At 59.4% G+C, this 25,659-nt stretch overlaps 2 protein-coding genes across 2 annotated transcripts; both read right to left on the bottom strand.

Annotated features, from left to right (window-relative positions):
* Positions 1–624: 624 nt before the first annotated feature.
* Positions 625–23,080, bottom strand: LOC111161116 (DNA-directed RNA polymerase II subunit RPB1-like). The gene is given in 30 exon segments (XM_022524605.1): positions 625–1,920; positions 1,922–2,181; positions 2,280–2,429; positions 2,574–2,687; positions 2,789–2,975; positions 3,124–3,327; positions 3,571–3,753; positions 3,830–3,934; positions 4,603–4,703; positions 4,904–5,150; positions 5,293–5,517; positions 8,155–8,360; positions 8,454–8,559; positions 8,648–8,819; positions 9,219–9,402; positions 9,765–9,987; positions 10,104–10,307; positions 10,442–10,536; positions 10,722–10,890; positions 10,977–11,186; positions 11,905–12,115; positions 12,211–12,335; positions 12,784–12,916; positions 13,090–13,310; positions 13,407–13,568; positions 13,818–14,099; positions 14,204–14,377; positions 14,470–14,606; positions 14,746–14,878; positions 22,590–23,080. Coding segments are annotated over 30 exon segments (5,913 nt in total). The 5' UTR covers positions 22,683–23,080; the 3' UTR covers positions 625–1,023.
* Positions 23,081–24,469: 1,389 nt separating this feature from the next.
* On the bottom strand, positions 24,470–25,510 carry LOC111161235 (solute carrier family 35 member G3). The gene has a single exon (XM_022524833.1). The coding sequence runs from the start codon at positions 25,508–25,510 to the stop codon at positions 24,470–24,472; it is 1,041 nt and encodes a 346-aa protein (XP_022380541.1).
* Positions 25,511–25,659: the final 149 nt, after the last annotated feature.

Below are 25,659 nucleotides of genomic sequence, written 5' to 3'. Positions count from 1 at the left end.
CAAGTTACATCTTGGGCTTAATGTTTTATACTGTTCTCTGAAATCTTCTGATTTAAAAAAATTAATTTAAAACATCCAAAGCAAAGCAGAAATATCTAGCAGGGAATGGAGGAAGCTGATACACACATTAACAGGAAACTAACGGAAGAAAATATGGAGTGGCCAAAAGTAACAAATTATCCCTGAATCCTTTCACAGCCACTTTCAAAGCTATTACAGGATCCAGAACCTTCTCATTGTTGCTTTGAGGCCAAAACAAAAAGTGGTTAGAAAGGACTTGAGAAACGTGCAGGAGAAATACTGGAAGAAAATGTGCCTCCTGGTGGTGGTGTGGAGGACGGGGACACTTCCGCTTCTGCGGCACATGGACCTTTCTGGACTTTTCCAAATCACGGTAATAAAAGGTTAAAAAGCTGTTATGTCCAGCAGTGCCTTAACAGAGGGCAAGGGCCACCCCTGGGGGACCATAACGCTGGCAGAAAGCAGCACGTGGCCTGTGGCAGGTGCTTGTCCAGAGAGTAAAGAGCCGTCAGCTCTGGGCTGCCCGCCTCTCGGTGGCAGGGAGTGGCCCGGGCAGGCGGCGGCCCAGGTGTGCTGCCCACAATGATGCTGACACACTTTTGGCCAAAATTAGTAAACTTTATTTAAACTTCAAAAAATAAAATAACAGACAAAAGGCAGCTTAGCTTTAGCTTTGTTCTTCCCAAGGATCAGCTAGAACGACCCAGAGCAGGAACTACCCCTAAGACGTTAACATCCCCTCTACCCCCAATCAAGCCACAGGCAAGGAGGGAGCCTCGATGTGGGGACAGGCCTGGGGCGGGTGGGGCAGGAAGGAGACCACCACAGCCAGGAGTGGGTTCTGAGTCAGCACAGGTGGAGAACAAGACAAGAAGCCCCAGTGGAAACGGGACCAGAACATCAACGAAGAACTTTGTCACAGGTGCTATGTACAAGGGAGGCGGGCCAGGGGCCTGCGCCCCACGAAGGCACCGCTCGGGCTGCCCTACGCCCCGTGCACCCTCAGTTCTCCTCATCGCTGTCGTCCGGGCTGATGGCCGGACTGGTGAGGCTGTAGGTGGGGCTGGTGGGCGAGTAGCCCGGGGAAGTGGGTGAGTAGGTAGAGCCTTTGGGGGAGGTAGGTGAGTAGGTGGGGCTGGTGGGTGAGTACTTGGGGGAGGTGGGTGAGTAGGTGGGGCTGGTGGGCGAGTACTTGGGCGAGGTCGGGGTATAGACCGGAGAGGTCGGCGAGTAAGTAGGAGATGTTGGGGAGTACTTTGGGGTGGTGGGCGAGTAGGTAGGGCTGGTGGGTGAGTACTTGGGGGAGGTGGGTGAGTACTTCGGGCTGGTAGGTGAGTACTTGGGAGAGGTCGGGGTGTACTCTGGGGAGCTGGGGCTGTACGAGGGGCTGGTGGGGGTGTACTTCGGTGAGGTGGGGCTGTAGCTGGGGGAGCTGGGGCTGTAGCTGGGGGAGCTTGGGGTATAGGTCGGAGACTGTGGTGTGTATCGTGGGCTTGACGGGGAATAGCTCGGCGAGGTTGGGGAGTAGCTGGGTGAAGTTGGAGAGTAACTTGGAGAGGTTGGGCTGTAGTTAGGGCTCGTGGGCGTGTAGTTGGGACTAGTCGGGGAGTAGCTCGGTGACGTCGGACTATAGCTGGGAGATGTCGGGGTGTAATTGGGACTGGTTGGAGAATAGTTAGGGCTGGTTGGCGAGTAGCTTGGGGATGTTGGTGAGTAGCTTGGGGATGTGGGAGAGTAGCTTGGGGAGGTGGGAGAGTAGCTTGGGGACGTCGGCGAGTAGCTGGGAGAGGTGGGCGAGTAGCTGGGAGAGGTGGGGGAGTAGCTGGGAGAGGTCGGGGAGTAGCTGGGAGAGGTCGGAGAGTAGCTGGGAGAAGTGGGAGAGTAGCTCGGGGAAGTTGGAAGAGTAGCTGGGAGAGGTTGGGGAGTAGCTGGGAGAGGTTGGGGAGTAGCTGGGAGAGGTTGGGGAGTAGCTGGGCGAGGTCGGGGAGTAGCTAGGTGATGTGGGGCTGTAGTTGGGACTGGTTGGAGAGTAGGATGGAGAGGTAGGGGAGTAGGAAGGTGAGGTGGGGGAGTAAGAGGGACTCTGAGGCGTATAACCTCCAGGGGAGCGAGGCTCATAGGCAGGTGATGTCGGGGAGTAGCTGGGAGACATAGCACCACCTGTGGGGGAAAAAGCCAGGAGTTCAGTGATGGAAAGTCACCCCAAAGGAAGGATTGGGGAGGAAGGAACTTGACCCTGACCGACAGGGACAGCTCACCTGGCGAGGGGATGTACGGGCTGGAGGGGCCGGGTGAGCCCGGGGAGCCCGGCGTGGGAGACCAGGCGGGCGAGTAGCCGGGGCTGAAGCCGCTGGCGTCGGAGGCAGCGCTGGGGGAGAAGCCGGCTGCCCCCGGGGTCATTCCACTCCCTGTGAAGCGCAACAGGAGTTCAAACCAGAGCTGGAGCCTAGCGGCGTCCCCAGAGCTCCCTGGTGGGGCACCATCTCACCCCACAGCCCACCCGCCTCTGACGACCCAGACAGAGGCCCTTCCTCACGGGCCGGGTCACTCACCGACACTGGGGGACCAGGCGCCATAGGCCGGGGTTGCGCCCTGGTTCCAGGGCGTCATGGCCGGAGAAATCCCTCCCATGGGGCTGGGCGCCGAGCCGAAGAACATGCCAGTGGCTGCGGAGAAGCAGGGGGACTCCTGAGCACCGCGCCCGGGGACCGGCCTCCCCACCCCCGCCCCCTGGCCAGGTCTGGGCAGCAGGGGCCCAGCTACTCACGTCCGGCGGCCCCCAAGCCGGGGATGTTGGTGGGGATCTCCATGCCGTACTTGCACTTCTCGGCGTCGAGCAGGAGGTCGAAGCAGCCGGTGCCGGCTGGTGCGAGCTGGCCCAGCATGATGTTCTCCGACACCCCCTTCATGGGGTCGCTTTCTCCGTGCGCGGCGGCCTCCATCAGCACGTCCACCTGCACGACCGGCCGACGGGGGGCCCGTGAGACAGCGCCGCACCCCGTGCTCCGAGGGGCCACTGCCCAGGTCACTCTGGCGTACCCTGTCTTCCTACAGCACTCCCCGCCCCCTCTCCATCCTTCCCCCCCCCCGCTCCATCGTTACCGTTTCCTCAAAGGAGCATTTCATGAGAGGCCCGGTATCCTGGCGGTTGACCCCATGTCGGGTGATGGCCATCAGGTGGCCGCGACAGGTCATGGTGTCACACAGCAGAGCCAAGTGGCGGTAATTGACGTAGGAACCGTCAAAGGAGATGACGTGGTACAGCTCCCGCTCCAGAGCCTTCCGCACGGCTTCAATGCCCAGCACCTGGCACGGCAGGGCGGGCGGAGTGATGGGACAAGACCGAGGAGCTCTGCTCTCCCCCAGCTCCTCCTGCCACCCGGACCCGCGGAGGGACAGTCAGGGGTCGCAGCCGCCCACACCCAATGTGGGACTCAGCTTTGGACAAACGTGAGTGAGCGAACGCCCAGACAGAAGGCGGGGGCCGCTTCCGGTCGGACACCCGGGATCCCGGGAAGAGAGCGGGGCAGTGGCGCGTCGGGGGCTCACCGTGAAGATCTCCACGATGTCGTTGGACGTGGTGCGCACGGGGTCCACGTCCTTCTCGCTCAGCACCCGCATCAGGCTCACGCCGTCCGTCTCCAGGATCCACTCCTGCAGGGCCTTGAACTCCCCGTCCTCTGTGATGATGATCTTCTTCTTGTTGTCTGTCTGCGGCAGGTGCATGTACACCTGCAGGGGAGGGCGTGAGCGGCGGGGAGAGGGGGCGGCGGGGGGCGGGGGGCGCTGGGGGAAGGGGCACGCTGACCTTGCTGATCTGCTCGATGCCCTGCAGGGTCATGTCGGTCAGCATGTTGGACTCGATGCAGCGCAGGAAAACGTCGTCGTCCATCTTGTCCACCACCTCCTCCTCCTGCAGCGAGAGCGAGGCCGGGGGCCTGGAACCCTCCACCCTCCTCCTCTTCCCATGCTCACCCCAGACCACAGCCGCCCCAGGGGCCTGAGAGGCACGTCAGGCCCCAGACTCTGCCCTCCGTGGTCCATGACATTACTTTTTAGCTGGTTTTCGCGATCCTGACAGAGACCCAGGGAAGGCTCCCGCAGCCCGCCTTCCCGACAGGCTTTCCGGAGCTCGTGCGCTCCAAGGGCCCCCGCCGGCAGCTGCGGCCCCTCCCAGCTCGTGGTGGCCGCCACCCGAGCAGCAAAGGGCTCCTGGGGGCAGCCAGCCTCTCCTCCTGCCGGATCCCTGGATCTACTCTCCCACCGTTCAGCGCGTGTCTGTGCCCAGGTCTGAAATCACCGCTCCGGCGCGCTCTCCGGGCCCGCGGCACCTGCTGTCACCCGCCTTAGCTAGACGTGCTAGCCCTGCCCTGGCCCTCACGCGGGAGGCTCGCGGAGGGACAGCCCAGGGCCTCCCCCCCTTCAACGCCACCTGTCGGGGCCACACAGCTGCTACCTCAACTTGCAAATGGTTTTGCTGCTACGAGTTTTGGAAATCCCGGCCGGCCTCCGTGCCGCCTTCACGCCTCTGGTCGCCGGAGAGGATTGCCCGGCGCCGCCCCCGGCCCCCGGCCCCCTCACCTCCTGCATCTTGTTCTCGTCGCTGTTCATGATCCGGATGCGCAGCACCAGCTTCTCGGCGTTGTCGTCGTTAAAGATACAGTTCAAGTCGTCGCCAAAGCCTGGTGGGGGGGAGGGGCCGTGAGAAGGCCGGCGGCCACGGGACTCTCCCCCATGGCGCTCTCCCAGCTTCCCCTGCCCCTCCCAGCACCTTCTAGAAGAAAGGGTAACACGGAGCAGCCCCACGGAAGGCGGAGGTTGGGGGGCTCACTGGGGACCAGCGGGCAGTGCCGGGACAGACGCGGAGCCCGGGCGGCCTTACCCGCGTTGATCTTCTCGGCAATCTGCTCCATGGTCAGCTTCCGGTCGGTCATGTGCTTCCGATCCAGCTCCACCCGCAAAAGCCAGGGGGAGATGCGGGCCACGTCAAAGTCAGGCATCTCGTAGTAGACATTCACCCATTCCTGATCCTCTGCCACCACTGTGCTCTGGGGGTTGGGGTCGTAGTAGATGGCTGTGTTGGCGGTCACCTTCCTCAGTGTCGTATGCTCCAGACGGCACAGAATGTCCTGGGAACAAGAGGCGTTGGGGACACAGGCATGTAGGGAGCTCTGAAGGCTTCTGCAAGCCCTCCCTGCAGAGAGAAGGCGTTCGAGGGCGAGAGCACTCCCCCTCCTGCTCCCGCCAGAAGCCGAGCCACCCAGCCCCTACCTTGGCCCTCTCAGCGTCTCGAGCGGACTGGCCCAGCAGGAAGACAGTTAGTGAAGGCGTCTTTGGCTTCTTGGAGATGTTGATGAGCTCCTTGAGACGGGGCACACCCAGGGTGACGTTCTTGGCAGACACGCCGGCATAGTGAAAGGTGTTCAAGGTCATCTGGGTGGCAGGTTCTCCAAGGGACTGTGCAGCCAGGGCGCCCACCATCTCCCCAGGATGGGCCTACGGATTAAGAAAAGCTGGCATCAGAGAAAGCGAGCACCTCCCTCTGGCGAGGGACGACGAGCTGCGGTCAGGACAGCGACACGGTTGCTGGGACAGGACAGGAACCCGGCACAGCAAGTCAGATTTGCGCGCCCCTTCCTCCTCACCTTCCATGCCACACACACGGGGGGCGGCCCTGGGCCACCTGAGACCCTAACTTCTAGAGAATGCTCAAGTCATGGGCTGCACACAGGGTCACGTCAGTGCTCCAAGTGGGGGGCTCCCCGAAGTTTCTGTTCACTGAGGTCACAACCACACGCCATCAGCTCTAACCTTCCCACAAGAGAGAGTCCTAGTGCACACAGGCTCCATGCACACGGGCTCCGCGCACGCGGCAACCAAAGGCTCATCGCCGTCTTCCGGCTCCGCACCTCGCTGCTCCGACCACAAGACGCTGCTCTGTGCGGCGCTGGCAGTCCTGCTTACCCATCCGCGGACAGATGTTTTGGCTGTTATGAGCGATGGGGCCACGATCGTCTGTGTGCTGCGTTTTTGTGCACATGCTGTCCAGTCTTGGGTATGTTCCTAGGAGTGGATCTGCCGGTTCAAACGGTACCTGTGTCCACTCTGCCGAGGAGCAGCGGGCCATGACCCCCAGTGGCCCCACAGTAGCTGTGCTGCCTGCAGCAGCGGCCCAGGAGAACTCCCACGGCTCCATGGCTTCGCCCACAGCCTCTTTCCATCCTAACTCGAGGGGCACGAGGTGGTGGCTCACTGGGCTGCAGCTGCGTTTCCTGGGCGGCTCACGACGCTGACCATCTCTTCTCGTGCATTTACTGGCCACTTAGGTGTATTCTTTGCGAGAAGGTGTCTATCCAAGGCCTTAGCTCTCTGTTGCCGACTCGCAGCAGTCCTTTATGTATTCTTCATGCGGGATGATGTGCAAAGCTCTCCCCCTGTTCTGGGTCGTCTTCTCACTCTCTTGCCGGTGTCCTCTGAAGCACAGGATTTTCATTCATATGGCCGAAGCCCCATCTGTCTTGTTTTGTGCTCTTTAGCCGGATGCTTTCGGTGTTAAACCAAAGACTCTGCTGTCTAATCAAAGATCATGAAAATTTACCCCACATTTTCTTCTAGAACTTTTTACAGCTTGAGCTCTTATACGTAAATCTTCAATGTATTTTGAAGCAATTTTTCTACACAGCGCGAGATAGGGATCCAACTTCAGCATTTTGCACGTGCATGCCTAGCTGTCCCAGCACTACTACTTTTTAGTTTATTTATTTGAGAGAAATGGAGCATGCGTCGGGGAGGGCAGGGCAAGAGAATCCCAAGCAGAGCTCCCCCACCCCCCGAGCTGAGTGCAGAGCCCAACATGGGGCTTGATCTCACAACCCCTGAGACCATGACCTGAACTGAAACCAAGGGTTGGATTAATGGACTTAAGAACCCAGTGAGGCCCCCAACATCATTTGCTAAAAAGACTTATTTTCTCCCATGCAACAACTTGGCACCCTCGGCAAAAATGTAACAACTGTAGGGGCCCCTGGGTGGCTCAGTCATTGAGCATCTGCCTTCAGCTCAGGTCATGATGCCAGGGTTCTGGGATCGAGCCTTGCATGGGGCTTCCTACTCAGTGGGGAGCCTGCTTCTCCCTCTCCCACTCCCCCTGCTTATGTTCCCTCTCTTGCTGTCTTTATCTATCAAACAAGTAAATAAATAAAATCTAAAAAAAAAAAAACAAAAAAAAACTGTAAACATGATGGTTTAACTTGCAAGCCATCAACTCGAGTTCCGTGCACCTGTCTCTACATCCTCACGTGAGCACCGCGCGATCCTGAGATGTGCGCTTTACGGGGATATCTGAAATCGGGAAGAGGGAGTCCTCCAATCTTGTTGTTTTCCCAAACTGTCTGGCTACTCTGAATCCTCTGCGATTCCCTATAAATTTTAGGATCAGCTTATACATCTCTGCAAAAAAGGCAGCTGGGCTCTGACAGGGACAGTGCTGGGTCTGTAGATCACTTTGGGGATTATGGCCATTTAGCAGCACAAATCTTGTAATCCTCGAACACCCGATGTCCTTCTGCTCACTTAAGCCTTCCTTCTTTCAATCACGTTCTAGTGTTTCCTGATGCGTTTTAATTATTTCATTTATAAAACTGGACTACCGTGCGCGTATTCAGAGCCATGCCTGTAAGACATTTCTGTCTTCCCGATTCCCTGTAAAAACCTCCATTAGAGACAGCGATGGTCTCTCCCAGTACGTCTGAATCACTTTCCTGCTCACTCCCCCTGTCCCTTACCTCCACCTAAACCGGAATTCCGCACACACCAGGAACTTTCAGAAAAGAAAGAACGACCCTCCCATTTCCCATCCCAGCCACGTGGCTTCTTTGCGGTACGACTGCCCGTACCGGAGTCGTCACCCATCTGTCCAAGGCCCGGGGTCAGTGTCTGTGTCTGCGTCATGGAAACAGCCCGCCAGGGAAGGAGGCACAAAGCCCCCCATGCGGGACTTGGCAGAGCACAGACCCTCAGTGACCGAGAGCCACCCCCAGGCGCTGGTGGGCAAAGGCAGGCTGCGCTCAGAGCCCAGCTGAGTGCACAGGTCAGAGGAGAGGAAAGCGAGGCTGGGCTGAGACCACCACTTACGATGGCTTGGTTGAACTTGGACTCGATCTCCCCGAGCAGCCAGTCGAAGGCCTCCCCGCTGAGCCGAAACTCCTCGGCCATGCGGCGGGAGCAGAGCGTGGAGCGCAGGTGGATGTTGAAGAGGAGCGTGGCGTTCTCCTGCGCCTGCCGGCTCAGGGGGTCGTCCCCGTTCACGATCACCAGCTTCTTGCTCAACTCCTTGACTCCTGGGGGTCAACGGAGGTCAAGAGAGGGTAGACCGCGGCCCGGCTCACTCCGGTCCCACAGCCTGGCCCAGGGGTCCCCGGGCCGCTACTCACCCTCTACAACCTTGATGGGGTGCAGGTCGGACGGCAGACGGGGGTTGATGTGGAAGATTTTCTGAGCGTTCCAGATCATGCGCAGCAGGTTACAGGGCAGCACCACCTGAAGGGGGGCGGCAGGGGGTGTCAAGAGCAGGGCATGGCTGCACAAGGGCAGCGGCGCCCCAGCCCTGCCTTCCTGCTTCTCGCACCTTACTGTCGCCGGTGGGGAAGATGACCCTGAGCACCTCCCGGTCCTCGCGCATGCGCTCGAACTCCCGCTCCAGCTCGTTCTGGATGTGCGCGTTGCTCAGCACGTCCTTCACCAGGTCCTCCTGCAGGGTGCGCCGCAGCGCCCTCTCATTCGTGTAGTCGAAGCGGAACCTGTGGGCGGCAGGAGCCGTCAGGGGCAGGCGGGCCCAGGCCGGATCCCTGCAAGGAGCACCGCGAGGCTCCGAGCCGCACGGCCAGCAGAACGGGGCTCCAGGGCCAAGCGTCCGGGGCAGAGAAATCCAAGGTCTAGGCCCCAGGGCTGCCAGCAGGACCCGAGCTGGGGCCAGGCCACCTGAGCTTGCTCGGATGCCATCGGGCACCAGGTGGGGCAGGTCTCAGGTCGGCCCCCACCGTGCACCTGCCGTCACCAGGAGGGACAAAGGGCCCTAAGAGGGTGGGTAGCCTCAAGGCACACGCTGGGCGGGCAACGTCTCTGCGCACAGGAAGGGGTGTCCTAGGAGGCCAGCCGAGAGCCCCAGGGCCAGGACCCGCCCGCTGCAGCCTCCTCACTTCTTCTCGAAAGCCTTGTGCGACGGCTTCAGGGTGGCCAGGTTCTGGAACTCGACGCTCTCGCCGGCCAGGCCGTCCTCGCCATAGCGCAGCTGCACCACCTGGTTGATGGAGTTGCGCACCGTGGCATCGTACTTCACCATCACCGACTCCATGGACTTGATGAGCCGCCGCTGGATGTACCCTGCGCGGGGGGAGGGGTATGGGCACGTGCACCGAGGGCACCGACGCCTTCACCCACCGACCCTCACAAGAGACAGCAGCCCCCCCCGCCCCTCCATGAACGCTGCGCCCACCACCAGCTGGAGACAGGGCCTAGAGGGGGCTCCTAGGAACTAGCCCCCAGGGGACAAGTCGCAAGAGACCTCGGGCCCTGTCCCTGCACCAGGGAGCACTGCAGTGGGCCGTGCGTGTCCCGTGGGCCGCCTCCCTGGCTCCTGACCTCCAACTGCTACTCTTTCCAGGAGAGACAAAATCCCCGGCCCAGGAACTCCCCCACACCCACCCCGGGGACCCCCCGGCAGCAGCCGGGCCAGAAGGCCTCACCAGTCTCGGCAGTCTTGACAGCCGTGTCGATGAGCCCCTCGCGACCCCCCATGGCGTGGAAGAAGAACTCGGTGGGCGTGAGGCCGGCCAGGTAGGAGTTCTCCACGAAGCCACGGCTCTCGGGCCCGTAGTCGTCTTTGATGAAGTGAGGCAAGGTCCTGTGCTTGAACCCAAATGGGATCCGTTTCCCTTCCACGTTCTGCTGTCCGACGACGGCAATGACCTGGGGAACGAGGGGGGATGCCCCTGACTCCCTCTGCTTGAGGAGCCCGCACTCCCAGCACGCCGCCCCGTCACACCTCCCCCGCGGCCCGCATCTGGAGGGACGAGGCTCCCCACCTGGGAGATGTTGATCTTGGAACCTTTGGCCCCAGACACGACCATGGACTTGAAGTTGTTGTACTCAGACAGGGACTTCTGGGCAGAGGAGCCAGTCTTGTCTCGGGCGTCGTTGAGAATGCGGTTCACCTGGTTCTCGAAGGTCTGCCGCAGGGTGTTCCCCGGGGTGGGCTCCAGCTCGTTGTTATGAGCTTTCTCGATGACCTGGGTGCGAGGGAGGCGGCAGGGCTCGGCATCCGCTCTGCTTCCCTTCCCCTCACACCCACCCGGCTATCGCCGACATCCCCTCCACGTGTCAGAGCGACTGTCACTGGGTCTCAGCCGGCTTTCTTACTCACCTCTATCACATCTTGCTTGGCCTTCTTAATAGTGTTCTGGATGTCCTGGTAGGTCTTGGAGTCAGCAATGGAATCCCCAATGCCAATGGTATGACCTAGGAATACGGAGCAGCATCACCAACTCCCTCCTTACACTCCCCCGCCAAAACCTGGAATGGAATCACAGCCAAGACACTTGGCAGCGGGACCCCAAATCCAGGCAGGAAAGCGAAGGACGGAAGAACGGGAAGAAGAGGGAGTCCGGACTCCAGGAGCGGGCTCGCCGGAGCCCTCCGCTCACCCTCGATCAGCAGCCAGTTGTTGATGACTGTCTGAATGTTGGAGTAGAAGAGGCGAGTGACGTCGTGGCCCATCTCCAGGTAAGAGATGTGCACCAGTGAGCCGGCCGACGTGCCCAGAGACTTCTTACACAGGATGCCCATGATCAGCTCCCCATTCTCCACCACCACCTGCGTACAAAGCACCCCACTCAAGGCCCCCGCAGTGGCGCCCCTGTCCAAATCCTGCCTTCATCCAGGCGGAGGCCGGATCCTACCTTGGTGTCCCCGGGAGAGATGTGCTTATAAGGACCGCTGTCCTCATCGTCGGGATGGGTGCTGTGGGTGCGGATACAGTTGATGTGGCCGGGGATGATGAGGGAGAAGATCTGTTTGCCCGTCCACAGGGGCCGTGGCTTCAGGATGGCTGGCTGCGGCACCTTCCCGTCCCACGTGGACAGGAACATCAGCAGGTTCATCACCTCTCCCTGCACCAGAACAAGCAACGGCAGCTTTCAGCCCCAGGACGGCGCCGGGGAAGGTCGCGAACCCGCGGGTGAGAGCGGACTGGGGAGGCAGATGCCAGGGAGAGGATTTCCCAAACTTTTAATGACAAATTCATTATGATCATGAGACTCTGCGTCTCTCTTCTCTGGAACAATAAACATAAACTACTTCTAATAGTTATAAAACGACCGGGGTGCCTGTGGGGGGCTCAGTGGGTGAAGCCTCTGCCTTCGGCTCAGGTCACGATCTCAGGGTCCTGAGAATGAGCCTAACACCGGGCTCCCTGCTTAGCAGGAAGCCTGCTTCCCTCTGACTCTGCCTGCCTCTCTGCCTACTTGTGATCTGTTTAATAAATAAAATCTTAAAGAGAAAAAAAAAAGATAAAAGAAAAAGGAAATAAAACCATAATTAGATCATGTGTTTTCCTTCACCTTTGCTTTCTAACAGTAGCTGAAATTATACATCTTAAAAAATTAAACGGGGAAAAAAACAAAATAAAATAAAAAGCCGAATTGGGCGTTAAAGCCATAAACCCCTTCTGGCTCCTGACCGTCCTAACCGCCTCCCCTCCCCTACCGGGCACACAGGTCGGTGTGGGGCAGGTCAACGCACACGTCCCAGCTCTTCCTCCCCGGCATCCCCCCGCCACCCTGGTCACAGTGCCCACGCGAGCCGGGCCCCCACCGCAGAAGCACGCACCCGTTCCAGAAAGACGTCTCTCTTGGTAAATTTGCGCACGGCCGTGAGCGTGTCCTGCACGATGCCCATGACGGGCCGATTGCTCTGCGGGGTGACGATCATGCGCGGCACCATGGCCAGCTCCTGGATCTCCGCCCGCGTCTCCAGGGACTGGGGCAGGTGCAAGTTCATCTCGTCCCCGTCGAAGTCCGCATTGTAAGGAGTCGTCACACTGCAGTGGCCAGGAGAAGCCGGGCTTGGATCTGCCGCAGGGAAGCGTCAGGCAGCCGCTCGGCCCCACCCGCCGCCCATGGCCAGGGGACGGACCTCAGATTTAAGCGGAAAGTAGACCAGGGGAGGATGCGGACCCGATGCCCCATCATGGACATTTTGTGCAAAGTCGGCTGGCGGTTGAAGATGACGATGTCTCCGTCGCACATGTGCCGCTCCACCTAGGGAGGCAAGCGGAGGCTCAGAGGAGGGGTCTTGCTACGAGCAAGAGGCCATGGGCCAGAAATGCTCTGCAGCTGGAAAGAGACGATGGAAGGGTGCAATTTCACGTGCAACACGCAGCGACCAGCTCTCCGGACCGGATGTCACGGAACAAAGCACAGCATCGCCCAGCCTCAAGGATCTCTGGTGCGGGGGGTGGGGGGGTACCTAGACACTCTGCATGCGAAGCCTTCTGCTTCGCGCCTCCTGGACTGGCCATATACACCCAGGGCGCCGCACTCGGGCCAGTGCGTTCCCCACCCCGGCCACCGCAGATTGCTGAGGACAGCAGGGGTCTTTTAGAGATGCCCCAGGCCTGGACCCTAAGGAACAGGACAGCCTCCGAGGCCCACGCTCCAGAGAGCTTCCTGCTGGGGGCAGGGAGGGAGGCCCCGGCCTGCCACGTGCCTTGTAGCCGGTCTGCAAGTGAAGGTCACTGGGCTTGGGGTGGAAACGCAGGTCGATACGGTCGCCGTTGTCCCGGATGATGTACTTGGCCCCCGGGTACTGGCTGTTCCCCCTGCGCACTAACTCCTGGAGTCTGCAGAGAGCAAAGGTGTGCTGAGCACAGAGCTCCCCGAAGCCCTGTTGCCGCCTGCACCCCAGAGCCCCAGTGGAAGCGCTCTCTGCCCCAGTCTCCCAGCTCCCCACATGTGTCCCTCCAGCACGCCCCTCTGCCCCTGCATCCCTGCCCCCACTGAAGGCCAAGCCCACCTGTCGATGTTGAAGGGCGTGACAATCTCCGCGAAGGTCATGTTGGCGGCGATGGAGCGAGGCACGCCCACCTGGTCAATGGAGAGGTTGGGGTCGGGGGTGATGACGGTGCGCGCCGAGAAGTCCACTCGCTTGCCCATGAGGTTCCCTCGGACCCGGCCTTCCTTGCCCTTCAGCCGCTGCTTCAAGGACTTGAGGGGCCGCCCCGACTTCTGCATGGCCTGTGAGGAGATGGGGTGGGCGCACCGCACAGTCAGTACGGGCCCCCCCCATGCTGCCTCCCGCTCGGGCGCAGGGCGGGCGGCACAGGGACTCACGCGGGGCAAGCCGGGCAGCTCGTTGTCCACCATGGTGGCCACGTGGAACTGCAGGAGCTTCACATCCTCGGCGATGACGTGTGCCGCCGCGCCGTTCTGCTCGTTGCGCCGCAGCTGGTTGTTGATCTTCACAATGTCCGCCAGTTTGTGCGTCAGGTCATCCTGTGGCCAGAGGTCCGCACGGTCACCGCCCCGCGGGCCCGGCCGCTCACCTCCCGCACATGGAAGCACCGCCGTGACCTCCAACCATGCCACGAGCCTCATGCGAACACATGGGGCCGGCCGGTGGCTCGGTCACCTGGGCCCCTGCACTCCACCCCGGGACTCCTGCCCGCGCCCGCCCACAGCCCAGGGGCTCCCGCCACTGGGGCCGGCCACCCCATGGAGAGGCACAGTCCGGGAGCCGCTGACCTGGTTGCGGGCAGAGCCCTGCATCACCACGGCGGGCCGCACAGACAGCGGGGGCACGGGCAGCACGGTGACAATCATCCACTCGGGCCGCGCGTAGCGGGGCTCCATGCCCAGCACGAAGCACTCCTCGTCCGAGATGCGCTTGAAGATCTCATGCACTCGCTCCGGACTCAGCAGGATTTTCTTCTCCTGGGAGTCCTCGTTGACGTGCTTCCACTCCGCGTACAGCTCCAGGCCCGAGCGCCGGATCCGGGGCTGGTACCGCCCGCAGCCCCCGTGGCCCTGCCGGGGACAGAGGGGCCGTGAGTGCCGAGACCCCGCCAGCCCTCCGCCAGCCAGCCCTCCGCCAGCCTGCCCCCCGCCCTGGCGGTCCCGCCAGCCGCTACCTTCTCTTTGGTCAGATCCTCGTCGCCCTCCGGCTGCTCCACCCCGAACTTGTTGTCCATCTCCTCGCCGCCCTCGCAGATGTTCTTGCCCTTGCACAGGTCGTACACGTGAGTCAGCCGCTTCTTGGGCTGCCCCTTGGACTTGGCCAGGATGTCCTTGATCTTTGGGTTGTTCTGGGGACAGAGCAGAGGAGGGTTGGCCAGGCTGCGCCTCAGTGCCCCCACGGAGCTACCCCTCCTCCAGGCCAGAGCCCAACCCCACTCACGGAGTCCACGAGCAGCTTGGAGCAGAAGAAGCAGACGCAGCGCAACACTTTCATCGTCTTCACCAGGAAGCCCACGTGGAACACGGGCTTGGCCAGCTCGATGTGGCCGAAGTGGCCGGGACACTCCGTCATGTTTCCTGCGGGGACACACACCTCACACCCTCGTCCTGGCTAGCACCTCAGAGGTCCCCAGGGGTCCCCGCCCCTGGGCGTGGTGGTCAAGGACCCAAGCCGCCCGCCGTCCCGTGGGGACCCTGCGCCAGCCCCAGCGCTCACCCGCGCAAGTCTGGCAGCGGCCAGTCCGCTCGATCACCCCCTGCCGCGGGTCCATCAGTCCCCCAAGCTTGGGGCGGCCTCCCTCTGTGGTCTCGGGGTATTTGATGCCACCCTCTGTCACAGACATTCGTTTCTACAGAAAACAAACAAAAAACAGTAACAACTAAATAGGATTCCTGGTTTCCAGCCTTCACATACGAAGGCCTCAAAGGAGGAGGGCGCATGAGTGGGTCCGCTCCTCTGGGGGTGCCAGCGCCGGGGGTCCTGGTCTCTGTCCGGGTGGGAGAGGGTGCTCAGGACTTGTGTGCAGCTGACCCTGGCCTCTATATAAGCTGCCAATCTCCCCGACTCAAACCCCACACACCCCTCTGGTTCAATACCAGATCGCTGACATCCACAGGATTTACCCCCAAAAAGAAATAAGTTGTTTCAAGGAGGAGTAAAAAAAAAAACAAAACAAAACAAAAAACCAATGCCTTGCTTCTTCCCCAAAGCTGAAATCAAGCCCCGAATCCGGTCCCTGGCAGGGGACAGTGCTGCAGCCTGCCAAGACACGCCTGGCCCCTAGCTTCAGCTCCTGAAGCCCGCCACCGCTCGCCCCCGGCCTCATCACCTCCTTCCCGAGGCCCCAGCAGCCCGACCCCGTCCTTGCTCAGCTAGAGATGCTGGGATGAGATGGGGGAGGCAGGTGCTGGAGCAGAAGGGTGCCCCGGTGCCCCAGGAAAGAGGCAGAACCGAAGGCGGAATCCTGAGAAAGGTGGGGCGTCAGACTTGAGGGACCCCTTGGGGGAGGGAGGCTGGGGCAGGTGACGGAGGGGCTCAGAAGCATGTCTGGCTGAGACATGGGCTGAGGAAGCCTTAGTTCTCGCACACTGAGAGCCAAGGACTTTGACATTAGCTGGGTCTGACCTAAACTTCCAGAGGGACGAACTTAAACTTAAGAAAAGCTTTGACCTGCATGTCCCCCTCGTGCCGGGCCAACCGCCCTCTGTACAGCTTGTTTCTCTACGCCGATCAGCTCACCTTCTGGGAATGAGGTCATGTCGCTCGCATAGGAGGAGGCTGAGGCTGCGTCAACTGACTTGTCCAAGGCCTCCACCTCCAGGGGCCAGGAGGACTCAAACCCAAACCTGTCCAGGCCCAACACATAACCATCCCGCTGCTCCGAGCTCGCCTCCCGGGGACTCGCCTTCTGGGGCCCAGCGCAGCACTAGGGGACTCGTCTGCTCTGCATGGCTAACTGGTAAAACACGCATCACTGTCCGCATCTCACAGATGACGACACCAGAGGCCGAAGGACAGGCAGCTAGAAAGCGACAGAGCCAGGATCGCTGTGCATTGTTTCCACGGCATCACAGGGGGGAGGCAAAGGGAAGGGAGCCCCTGCCGGCCCGCTGCAGTGATCCATGACCCCTGCTGGCGCCGCAGCCCTGAAGGCAGGCCTGAAAGACGGAGAAGCGGGGCCCTGCCCGGCACACCGCCCCACTCCGAGCTCGTCAGCCTGAGACGCGGGGGACCGCCTGCATGGGAGCCCCTGCCGCCCTTCCACCTTCGCCTCCTTCCCCGGCTCCTCTGCTTCCCACTGCCCCTCAAACTGCGCTCTGCCCCCAGGTTTCAGCTCCTCCGCACCCTTGAGGCAGCGGGCCTGCCATCCCCAGCGCTCCCTCGACCCCGGTGACGCCCAGATCTCCGCCTGCGGGCCTCCCCTTTCTCCTGAACTCCGGATTCACATATCAAACTATCTACTGAATCAACGGGCGCCTGGGGGGCTCAGTCAGTTGAGCGTCTGCCTTCAGCTCAGGTCATCATCTGCAGGTCCTGGGTTAGAGCCCCGCGGCGGGCTCCCTGCTCAGCGGGGGCTCTGCTTCTCCCTCTCCCGCACCCCTCCTCGCGCCCGCTCGCTCTAACAGACAGACCGGTTACCCGGGCGTGTCCTGGAGCTGGAGGCCTCTGGTCCACCATCCCAGCTCTGTCACGCGGGACCATGTAATGTCGCGGACGTGCTTAAGCTCAGGACTCGACAGGCGCTCAGGAAAACACCCGGCCTGATCCGATCTTGCCCCAGCACCTGGCACAGCTGTCTGCGCCTCCCACCAGCCTCGGAGCCTCCAGCCACTTGCCTCAGGCCAGGACTTCCGGTGGGCTGGCATCAGGGGCTCCCCAGGCGGCCAACCTGTCTCTCTCCACCCACCTGCACAGCTGGGGCGCCTTCTACAGGGAAATCCAGTCTTCACACCCTCCTGCGCTCAGCATGACATCCGAGCTCGGCAGGACAGCAGGACAAAAACAAGCGCCTCTGTGCTTCCCTAACCCTCCACCACTGCCTCCCTGGAGAGTACCAGCATCTCCCTGTCCTCCCAGGTCCCACAGCTCCTGGTGACTGTCTGTTACACTGATCTCAACTGCCAGGGCCCCCGGCTGCCGGGAAGCGCCTTCAGAGAGCCTGGAGAAAAGAGGGACGGCTGTGCCCACCAAGCCACCCACCTGCTAAGGACTCTTCTGCTTCCAGGCATCAAGATGGGGCCAGGAGCTGTCCTGGAAGGTTCTGGACTCTCTCCCTACCACAAGGTAACAAACTGTCACTTCAGATTATATACAAACCATGTCAGCCCCCAACCCTTCCTCTCGCTACCCGTGTGAGAGGGGTCAGGCTCCTGGTGTCGTCTGACAAGGGTTAGCGTCCTGAGGGGCGGCTGCTCCCAGGGGCTGCCCGAGACTGCAGGACAGATGCCTGCCACAGATTCTTAGCAAATATTCTTTCTCTTTAGGGGCAGCTGGCTGGCTCAGGGGTGGAGCGTGTGACTTGACCTTGGAGTCCTGAGTCCAAGCCCCACGCTGGGCGTAGAGATTACTGAAGAATAAAATCTTAAGGGCACCTGGGGTGGCTCAGATAAGAGTCTGCCTTTGGTGCAGGGCACAACCCAGAGTCCTGGGATGGAGAGCCGTCCCACCCCACACACCAGCAGGGCTCTCGGCCAGGCCGTTCCTGTTTACTTGTCTGTCTCTCCCACTGGACTGCAACCCTCGAGGGCAAGGATCAGGTTTCCTTCGCTTTCTATCAGCACCTAGCACCGTGCCAGTAAACACTTGTACTGTGTGCAGGAAATCCCACCCTTAATCCTTTTTTTTTTTTTTTTTAAGATTTATTTATTTGTTTGAGAGAGAGAGAGACGGAGCAGGCAGGGGAGCAGCAGGCAGAGGTTGAAGCAGGCTCCCTGCTGAACAAGGAGCCCAACGAGGGACTTAATCCCACAACCCTAGGAACATGACCTGAGCCGAAGGCAGTCGCTTAAGCGACCGAGACCCCCAGCCCCCTGCCCCCGATTATAAATAACTTGAAGATAAGAATAAGCTTCTGGTCCACCAACATAGGGCACATCTAGAAGGATATAGCATGTTCTAAATTCTTCTTGGAATAAACTAGGACATAAATAAATAATCTGGTGCTATTCACGGTAGACAATTGCTGTTTAAGGAACAGGAGCCAACTTCTTCCAGCATGGCCGGCTCCCTGCTCTGCTGACTTCCTAGCAGCTCTGCATGGAGCCTGAGTGCGGGACCCTCCCGAGCTGCCTCCCCCTCGGGACTCCGCAACATCCAAACCACACAACAGCAGAGGCCATAGCTCCGTCTTGCAGTGAATTCCAAGGGCCCTCAGGACTTGACACACACCCTCCCCACGACTTCTAGAACGCAGGACTCTTAAACACCGCCTGTACCACAAGAGGCCCCCCACCGACCCTCCTACGCACACCGGAGCGATCTATTCTTCTCTCAGACACAGGTGAGCTGTCCCAGCTGCGAACACTGCAGGGAGAAATTAAAGCCCCCCCCGCACCCCCACCAGAGGCGGCCTCTGTTTTGTGAACAGCCAGCCACGGGGTTTGTAAAATGCAGACACGCTCTCACTCTTCCAAAAACAGGGCCTCACTCTGCATCCTGGTAACTTCCTTCTCAGATCCCTGAACTTGGGTTCACAGTGCCCTTGGGGGCTCAAGTGCGTCAGCAACTTTCCCAGCACTCCCGGGGTCCAGGGCCAAACGACTTAACAAATACCTATGTCCCCTACCACTTCGTAACCATCTACGAAAACACCCGTAAATAGAGATTGCAATATGTTAAAGAAATATTGCTTTTATTTCCCAAATAACCACAATGGTACTTCTGACACCTGTCAGGCCGGGTACAACCTGGCAGATCTTGGAATCCGAGGGGACAGCACCACTCTGATTTTTTTTTTTTTTTAAGATTTTATTTATTTATCTGACAGAGATCACAAGCAGGCAGAGAGGCAGGCAGAGAGAGAGAGGAGGAAGCAGGCTCCCCGGGGAGCAGAGAGCCCGATGTGGGGCTCGATCCCAGGACCCTGGGATCATGACCTGAGCCGAAGGCAGAGGCCCAACCCACTGAGCCACCCAGGCGCTCCACCACTCGACTTTTTTGTCCTGTGTTTGGGAACTGCTAAAGACCCAGCTTCCCCGCGATAATGACGTCACCGAAAGGGGTTTGTCGCCACCTAATGTCGAAAGGAGACTATCAGGAACTCCCAGTACCCAGGACAGCGGACCAACCGTAGCTCACCTTGTACTTCTCTTGAAAACTTAAAATCTCTCTCTGGGCCGACAGCCTGCTGCGGGGGCACAGCACGGTCTGGGAACAGGGGACTTAGCCTGTTGGGAAGATCTGTTCTAGTCTAAGAGCACACCCCGAGGTAACTCCACAGAACTCGTATCAGTAAATATGGAGACAATTTATAATTTCAAGCAGTATCATATCCAAACAATATTGTGATGAAAACCCTTCTACACATATCTTTGTGTCCTTTCCAATTACTTCCTTCACTCACTAATTTAACTCATTCTCATTACACCCTGATTATGTACCAGGCACACTTTGAAATCCTGAAATTACAGAGGTGAGCACAGGGTCCCTCGTGAAATTTACATTCTCCTGAGAGAGCAAGAAACAGAAAAACAGATCCTCTCAGACAAGCCAAACTACGCAGTAAAATAAAGTCAAGACGGGTCAGGGGTCTCCCCATGGGCTCGGTCAGAAGAGTACGCAACATTTTTTTTTTTTTTTTTAAGATTTTTAATTTATTTTACAGAGAGAGACAGAGGGAGAGAGGGAACACAAGCAGGGGAGTGGGAGAGGGAGAAGCAGGCTCCCTGCTGACCAGGAGCCTGATGTGGGACTTGATCCCAGGACCCTGGGACCATGACCTGAGCTGAAGGCAGAGGCTTAAGGATGGAGCTGCCGAGGCGCCCCAAGCATGCAACTCTTGATCCTGGGGTTGTAAGTTGGAACCCAACAAGGTGTAGAGATTACTTAAAATTAAGACCAGGGGTTACAGGATGCAGGGGGGATGCTATTTAAACAGGGTGCTCAGGACAACCATGCTAACGATAGGACAAAAAGGAGTAAGCCTGGGTAGGTCTGGGCAATGCTGTGCTAGGCAGCAGGAACAGGGAGTAATAAAGTCCTTGAGGCAGGACCGAACTCGTGGGGTTGGAAGAACAGGCAGGTCTTGTGCTTAAAGACCCAAAGAGGTAATGAGCTGGAGAGGCAAGCGGGGCTGGATTAGCCAGGACCTCACTACAGCTCCGAGTAAGCAGTGTGGATCCTCTGAGAGGATTCCATTCCGGCGAGACACGATAAAAAAGAGCTCTCTAGCAGCTCTGCGAACAGCGGAAGGAACAGGTAAGGGCTAGGGCTACTGCAGTGCTCATGGCAAAGAGGATGGTGGGCTGGAACAAGGTGGTCCAGATGGAGATGATCATAAATGGCCAGATTCCAGGCGCGTTTGAAAGGCAGAGCTGACAGACTGACAGATGGACCAAGGGGAAGTTGTGAGAAGTAGCAAAGATGCCTTTCAGGTGTCTGGCCTGAGTTAGCGGGGGAATGGTATGGCCACTGTGTGCTTGCTAAACCAGGCAAGACCCGGGGAAGGGCATGCTTGAGAGGAAAAATTCAGAGCTTTTTCTTTAAGGACAAAATTTTAGAAGCGGTAATGCTCGACCAAAGAACAAACATCAAACGATGGACAGAACTGTCAGACTGTCCCCCAAAAAGGCTGTTAACAGTTTAACCCGCTACCAACCATATGTAAGCATGCCTACTTACCAATACTTTGGCCAGCGGAGAAAAATCAGATAAAGGAAAAAACTTTAATTTGCATGTCTTTATTAGTATTTTTTTATTGGCCATTTGTAACTTCTGGGAGCTGCTGATTTGTATCCTTTATCTGTTTGTCTAGGTGTGTGCTTTTCCTACTGATTTGTAAGTGGTCCCTGTGTATCAAGAAACCTAACCTTGACTATCACAGTGCAAATACCGCTTCCCAATCTGTCTCTTAGGCGTCCATGGTGCCCCTGAAAAAAACAAGTGGCTCTTATTTTTACACAGTGAAACGTGCCCTGTTCTTCCTTGTATACAAAATGCTGGGGCTTCTGACTGGCTCGGTCGGAGGGGCATGTGACTCCTGATCTCCACGTTGTGAGTTCGGGCTCTTGTTATGGTGCAGAGATTACTTAAAATCTTAGAAAAAAACGCTTCGCTCAGTGCCTGGCCACATGATAGGCACTCAAAATTTACCGCTAATTCATTCATTCATTCATTCCCACCAAGGGGTTCTGCCCCTGGAATCAGCCCCCACAAGCCTTCTCTACTGCGCTGGAGCTCTGCAGTTTTGCTTTTTGGATTTAAAGCTTAACCGCACCTGGAATTTATGGTTTGGTATGATGTGAGCTCAGGAGGCTCCAACTCCTGACGTAAGTCTCAAGCGGCTATGCCTTGTCCTCCAGCAAAAGGGTCTCCATCCACAAATGCGGCCATTCTCCCCAGACACCTGGCTTCTGCCAGCTCACTCCACAAAGGAGTCCGAGTCACCAGCAGCTCTCCCCCAAAACCCCCTCCACCCTGATCTCTCCCACCCTCCTCCTTAGCCTTCCCCCACAATCAGCTTTTCAGAGGGCAACCAAAGCACTACTAGTTTTGTTCTGTTTTTAATGTAAACTTGAGATCACTCTCCGGCTTACAAAAGGCTTCATCTTCAAAATGAAATTAAACTCAGGTTCCTTACTATGACTTACAACATTCCACCAGGCCTGCCCACTCTCATGTCTCTCCAGCCCGTTTTGCTAACTCTCCTCACCCTTCTAAACCCCAGTCGCACTGGCACTTCTTCCCGCCCCTGGGACACACCAAGTTCATGGCTCCCTCCGGCCCTTTGCACCTGGCGTCTGACAAGCTCTCGGTCTGGGATCTGTGGCCCAGAGACCTGGCTGCCTCCTCTTCATCCAGGAAGAACCACCTCCCCAGAAGGGTCTTCCCGCACCCTGACATCACTCGGCCCACAGGAGCCTCACTCCTAACTCCCCTTCCCTCCATCCAAAGCATTAGCCAAGAACTCAGCTGTCTGGTTTGCTCCTTTATTTGTATGTTGACTGTCGGCCGCCCCCTCCCACGGACACTGCCAGTGGAAGGCAGGGTCCTCCTGCGACTCCTCCGGCTCTGCGACCTCAGTATCTGTCAGGTCTATCACACAGCGGGCGTTCAGTGAATAGTGGTGGAAGGGGGCGGGGGAACAAAGATGTGGGGTCCAGCTTCGCATCCGAACTTGCACAGCGCCCCGCCACCCCAGCCCCGGGCTGATCAACTGTCGTTCGGCGTCGGGGCCCCGATCTCCGCCCCCCGCCGGCGGCGGCGGCCCGGCCCCCGTCCCGGACCCAGCGCCGAGCTCGCTCACATCCTCGCGACACTAGGCTCCGCCGGCCCGTCCCCCTGGCGGCCACCGTCGGGCCCCGCCCGCACCGCGGCAGGGAGCAGAGGGCATGGCCGCTTACCAGTTCATCCGGACTGAGGACTCCGAACTGCACTCGCTTGATGGTGCGCAGCGGGCATGCGCTGTCCCCGGAGGGGGGGCCACCCCCGTGCATCGCGGAGGCCGGCGCGCTGCGCAGGCGCAAACCTCTCTACAAAAACCCTGCGCCGCCTCCGCCTAGGTGCTCAGACCCCGTCGGGGCGGCCGCCGGGAAGGACCTCCCCGAGTTGGGAGGAAAAAGGCGGAGGAGGGAGAGGTGGGGGAGGGAAGGAGGCGGGGAAGTGAAAAAGGAGCGAAAGGCGCTCTCCTCCCCCTTTCCGGAGATTTTTCGTCTCCCAAAAAGGAAAAAAAAGAAAGGGGGGGGGAAGGAAAAGGTTTCGGGGGGAGGAAGGAGAAAAAGGGTAACGAATAAATAAGTAACCGGGCTCCTGAACGGCAGAGGTTACGGCAGTTTGTCTCTCCCCCTTCCGGGAGCCGCCTTCTTCTCCAACCGTCCCGGCCGCGCTCTCGGCGCTTCTGAAGAGCGAGCTGGCCGAATGACGCCCTTTATAGACTCGCCCCTACATCCCCGCCCCTTCCTTTCCCGCCCTCCCTTGCGCTACGGGGTCGCCTGCGCCGGCCTGCACGGAGCGCGCTCCCGAGTCGTTTGTGGGCCCTCCTCGGCTCCCTGGTTGGGCGACCTTTAGAAGGGACGCGGGGGAGGGGAACGTGCTTTACCCCGCCGCCTGCCCGCTCTGCTCCCTCCCGCCCTGAGATTTAAGTTTAAAGAACCAAGGTGGAATACAGGCCACTTTTATTCTAGTTTGGACCGTGCTTTCGTCCTCAGCAGAAGTCTCCCATGAATATTTCCCCCCCCTTCCCTCCGCTGGAAAATGGTCTGTTCTGCGAGTCGGTAATGAAGGAGGCGGGGCCGGCCGGATCCTCCCAAGAGGGTTCGGTGGGGGGGGAGAGCGCCGGGGGCCGTTCTTGGTCATGAATATGCAGTATCCACGCTGAATATGCATGAACCGATCAAGATGGCGAGGCCAATCGCTTGTCCGGAAGTAGCTGGTATTTGTCGAGCGGCCTCCCAAGGAGCGCTGTACGGAACTCTGGCCCGGGAGCCCCCGGCCCGAGCCGCTCAGGGGACCTTCTCCGGAAGGAGGCTGGCCACTGTCCGGGAGACATCACGGGACCGCGACAATCCAGGAAAAGCAGATTAGCCACGGGGCGGGACACAGAAGTCCTGGGGGATTCAGGGTCAAGGCGTCTGAACGTTAGGAAATCCTACCCCCTTCCAGAATATTTCAGAAACCAGATTGGCGGGGGGAGGGGGGCAGGGATCCCAAGGGATTCTCCAATGAGAGCGGAGTAGGACTTTCACTCTCCTTCCAAAGCAGAGATGACACCAACTGCACAGCCACATTCAGAGTGATCCTTGTTTGATGTCAATGTCACGTCACCACGCGGGGGGGGAGGGGGAGGAGGCATAACCATGAGGGAAGGAAACCGTGTCTCGTGGTGGGGGGGAGGCACACTCCCTGACCCCAGCTGCTCGCTCTGTCCCTTTGCCTGAAACCCCCCCGCCAAACACTCCAGCCCCAATGCTCTTTCTGCTGCTGAGGGAAAAATCCTCCCCATGGCTCATGGCGGGCCTACCTCTCAGCCCCTCCGTTGGCTCCTTCGACCTCACTTGCCCTGTAGTTATGCCCTGATCCCCAAGCCCCAGCCTAGACATCACGTGTTTTGGTCCCCACGCTTGTTCCAAATCTAGGAAGAGCCCCTCTCCACCCCTGACTCCAAGGGGTGTCCCTCTCCGGTATCAGCTCTTTTCCGGTCGCTGCTTCTCCCATGTTTGTATTCCAGTCTCTCCTCCTCCTATTTCCCCCTGCCCCCCCAACCCCCAGGCTCTCCGGTCGGATCTCACTCCTCCACCTGCCCCTCCCTCTCACAGCTGAGGTTCTGGGCGGTGATGATGGCGATGCTGCCCAACACCACGCCTGCCCCCATGATGTCAGAAGGCGCCACGGTCTCATAGAGCACGTAATACTGCAGCATCAAGGCCACCACCACCTCGGAGTGCAGGACGGCGCACACCAGGGCAGGGTGGGCTTTCGTGACTGCATAGCTCACGCACACAAAGGAGACCAGGGCGAGGATCCCCACGGCCCCCACACAGCTCCAACTCAGAGGATCGCTGGGCAGCACAGGGGTCTGCAGTATGAAGAGGCCTGGCACCGAGCCCACCAGCCCCACCAAGCCAAACAGGAAGGCCACTGTTGGCAGGCAAGAGGGGAAGTCCAGGGAACGATAGACCAGGAGCCCCAGCGACAGTGCCAGGCCGCCCAGGAATGCGAGCACGTAGCCCAGGGCGGTGTAGAGGCCCGTGGTCCCCTCCTGCAGCGTCCCTAGTCCAGGTCCCACAATGATGATGAGTCCCAGGGTGCTGCCCAACAGACCACACCAGTCGTAGCCGCTGAGACCCTGACTCTCGAGGCAGAGGGCGAGGAGGGCGGAGCAGACGGTGGACGAGCCCTTGCGGACCGTGGCTGCGTTACCAGCAGGCACCACCTGAACCGCGCTGTAGGCGCACCCAATGCTGAGGACGTTGAGCAGGGCATGGAGGCAGGCCCGGCCCCGGACATCGGGAGGTCCCAACAGGGGGTCACCACGCACTTTCAGTAGCAGGGCAATGGGGAGGTGAAAGAGACAGCGACAGATGAGCAGCTCCAGCGAGGGTAAGCGGGAGGCCTGGTAAGCCATGCGGGAGAAGGGGCCCACAAAGCCAGCAGGCAGGCCCCCACCCAGCAGGGCCACGAGCAGGCCCTTGGTGGCATCAGAGGGCCGGCAGCGCTGGTGCGGGGGGAGACTGGCCGGAGTGGAGGGCGGCGATGGCTGGGTGAAGTCGGGCAGGTTGAAGTAAGGGTGATTGCCAGCCTGTGGGGGAGAAAGGAGCTGGGGCATTAGGGCAGCCGTAGCCCCGGGGAGCAGGGGGTGGGGTGAATGTCAGGGTGGGGTCTGCGACCTCAAGGGACAGTAGCGGGGTCGGGCTGTCTTGCTGAGAACCCTCGGGAGCTAGAAAGGGCCCGAAACTGGATGAAGGGGTACAGTGT

The sequence above is a fragment of the Enhydra lutris genome, unplaced genomic scaffold (assembly GCF_002288905.1).
Source record: "Enhydra lutris kenyoni isolate GAN:26980312 unplaced genomic scaffold, ASM228890v2 scaffoldscaffold82, whole genome shotgun sequence".
Classification (NCBI taxonomy): domain Eukaryota; kingdom Metazoa; phylum Chordata; class Mammalia; order Carnivora; family Mustelidae; genus Enhydra; species Enhydra lutris.
Note: the sequence above shows the minus strand (reverse complement) of the source record. Positions and strands in the feature narration are given on the sequence as shown.

Coding starts and splice junctions, on each gene's coding strand:
- LOC111161235 (XM_022524833.1), bottom strand. CDS start 25,510: ATGCCCCAGCTCCTTTCTCCCCCACAGGCTGGCAATCACCCTTACTTC.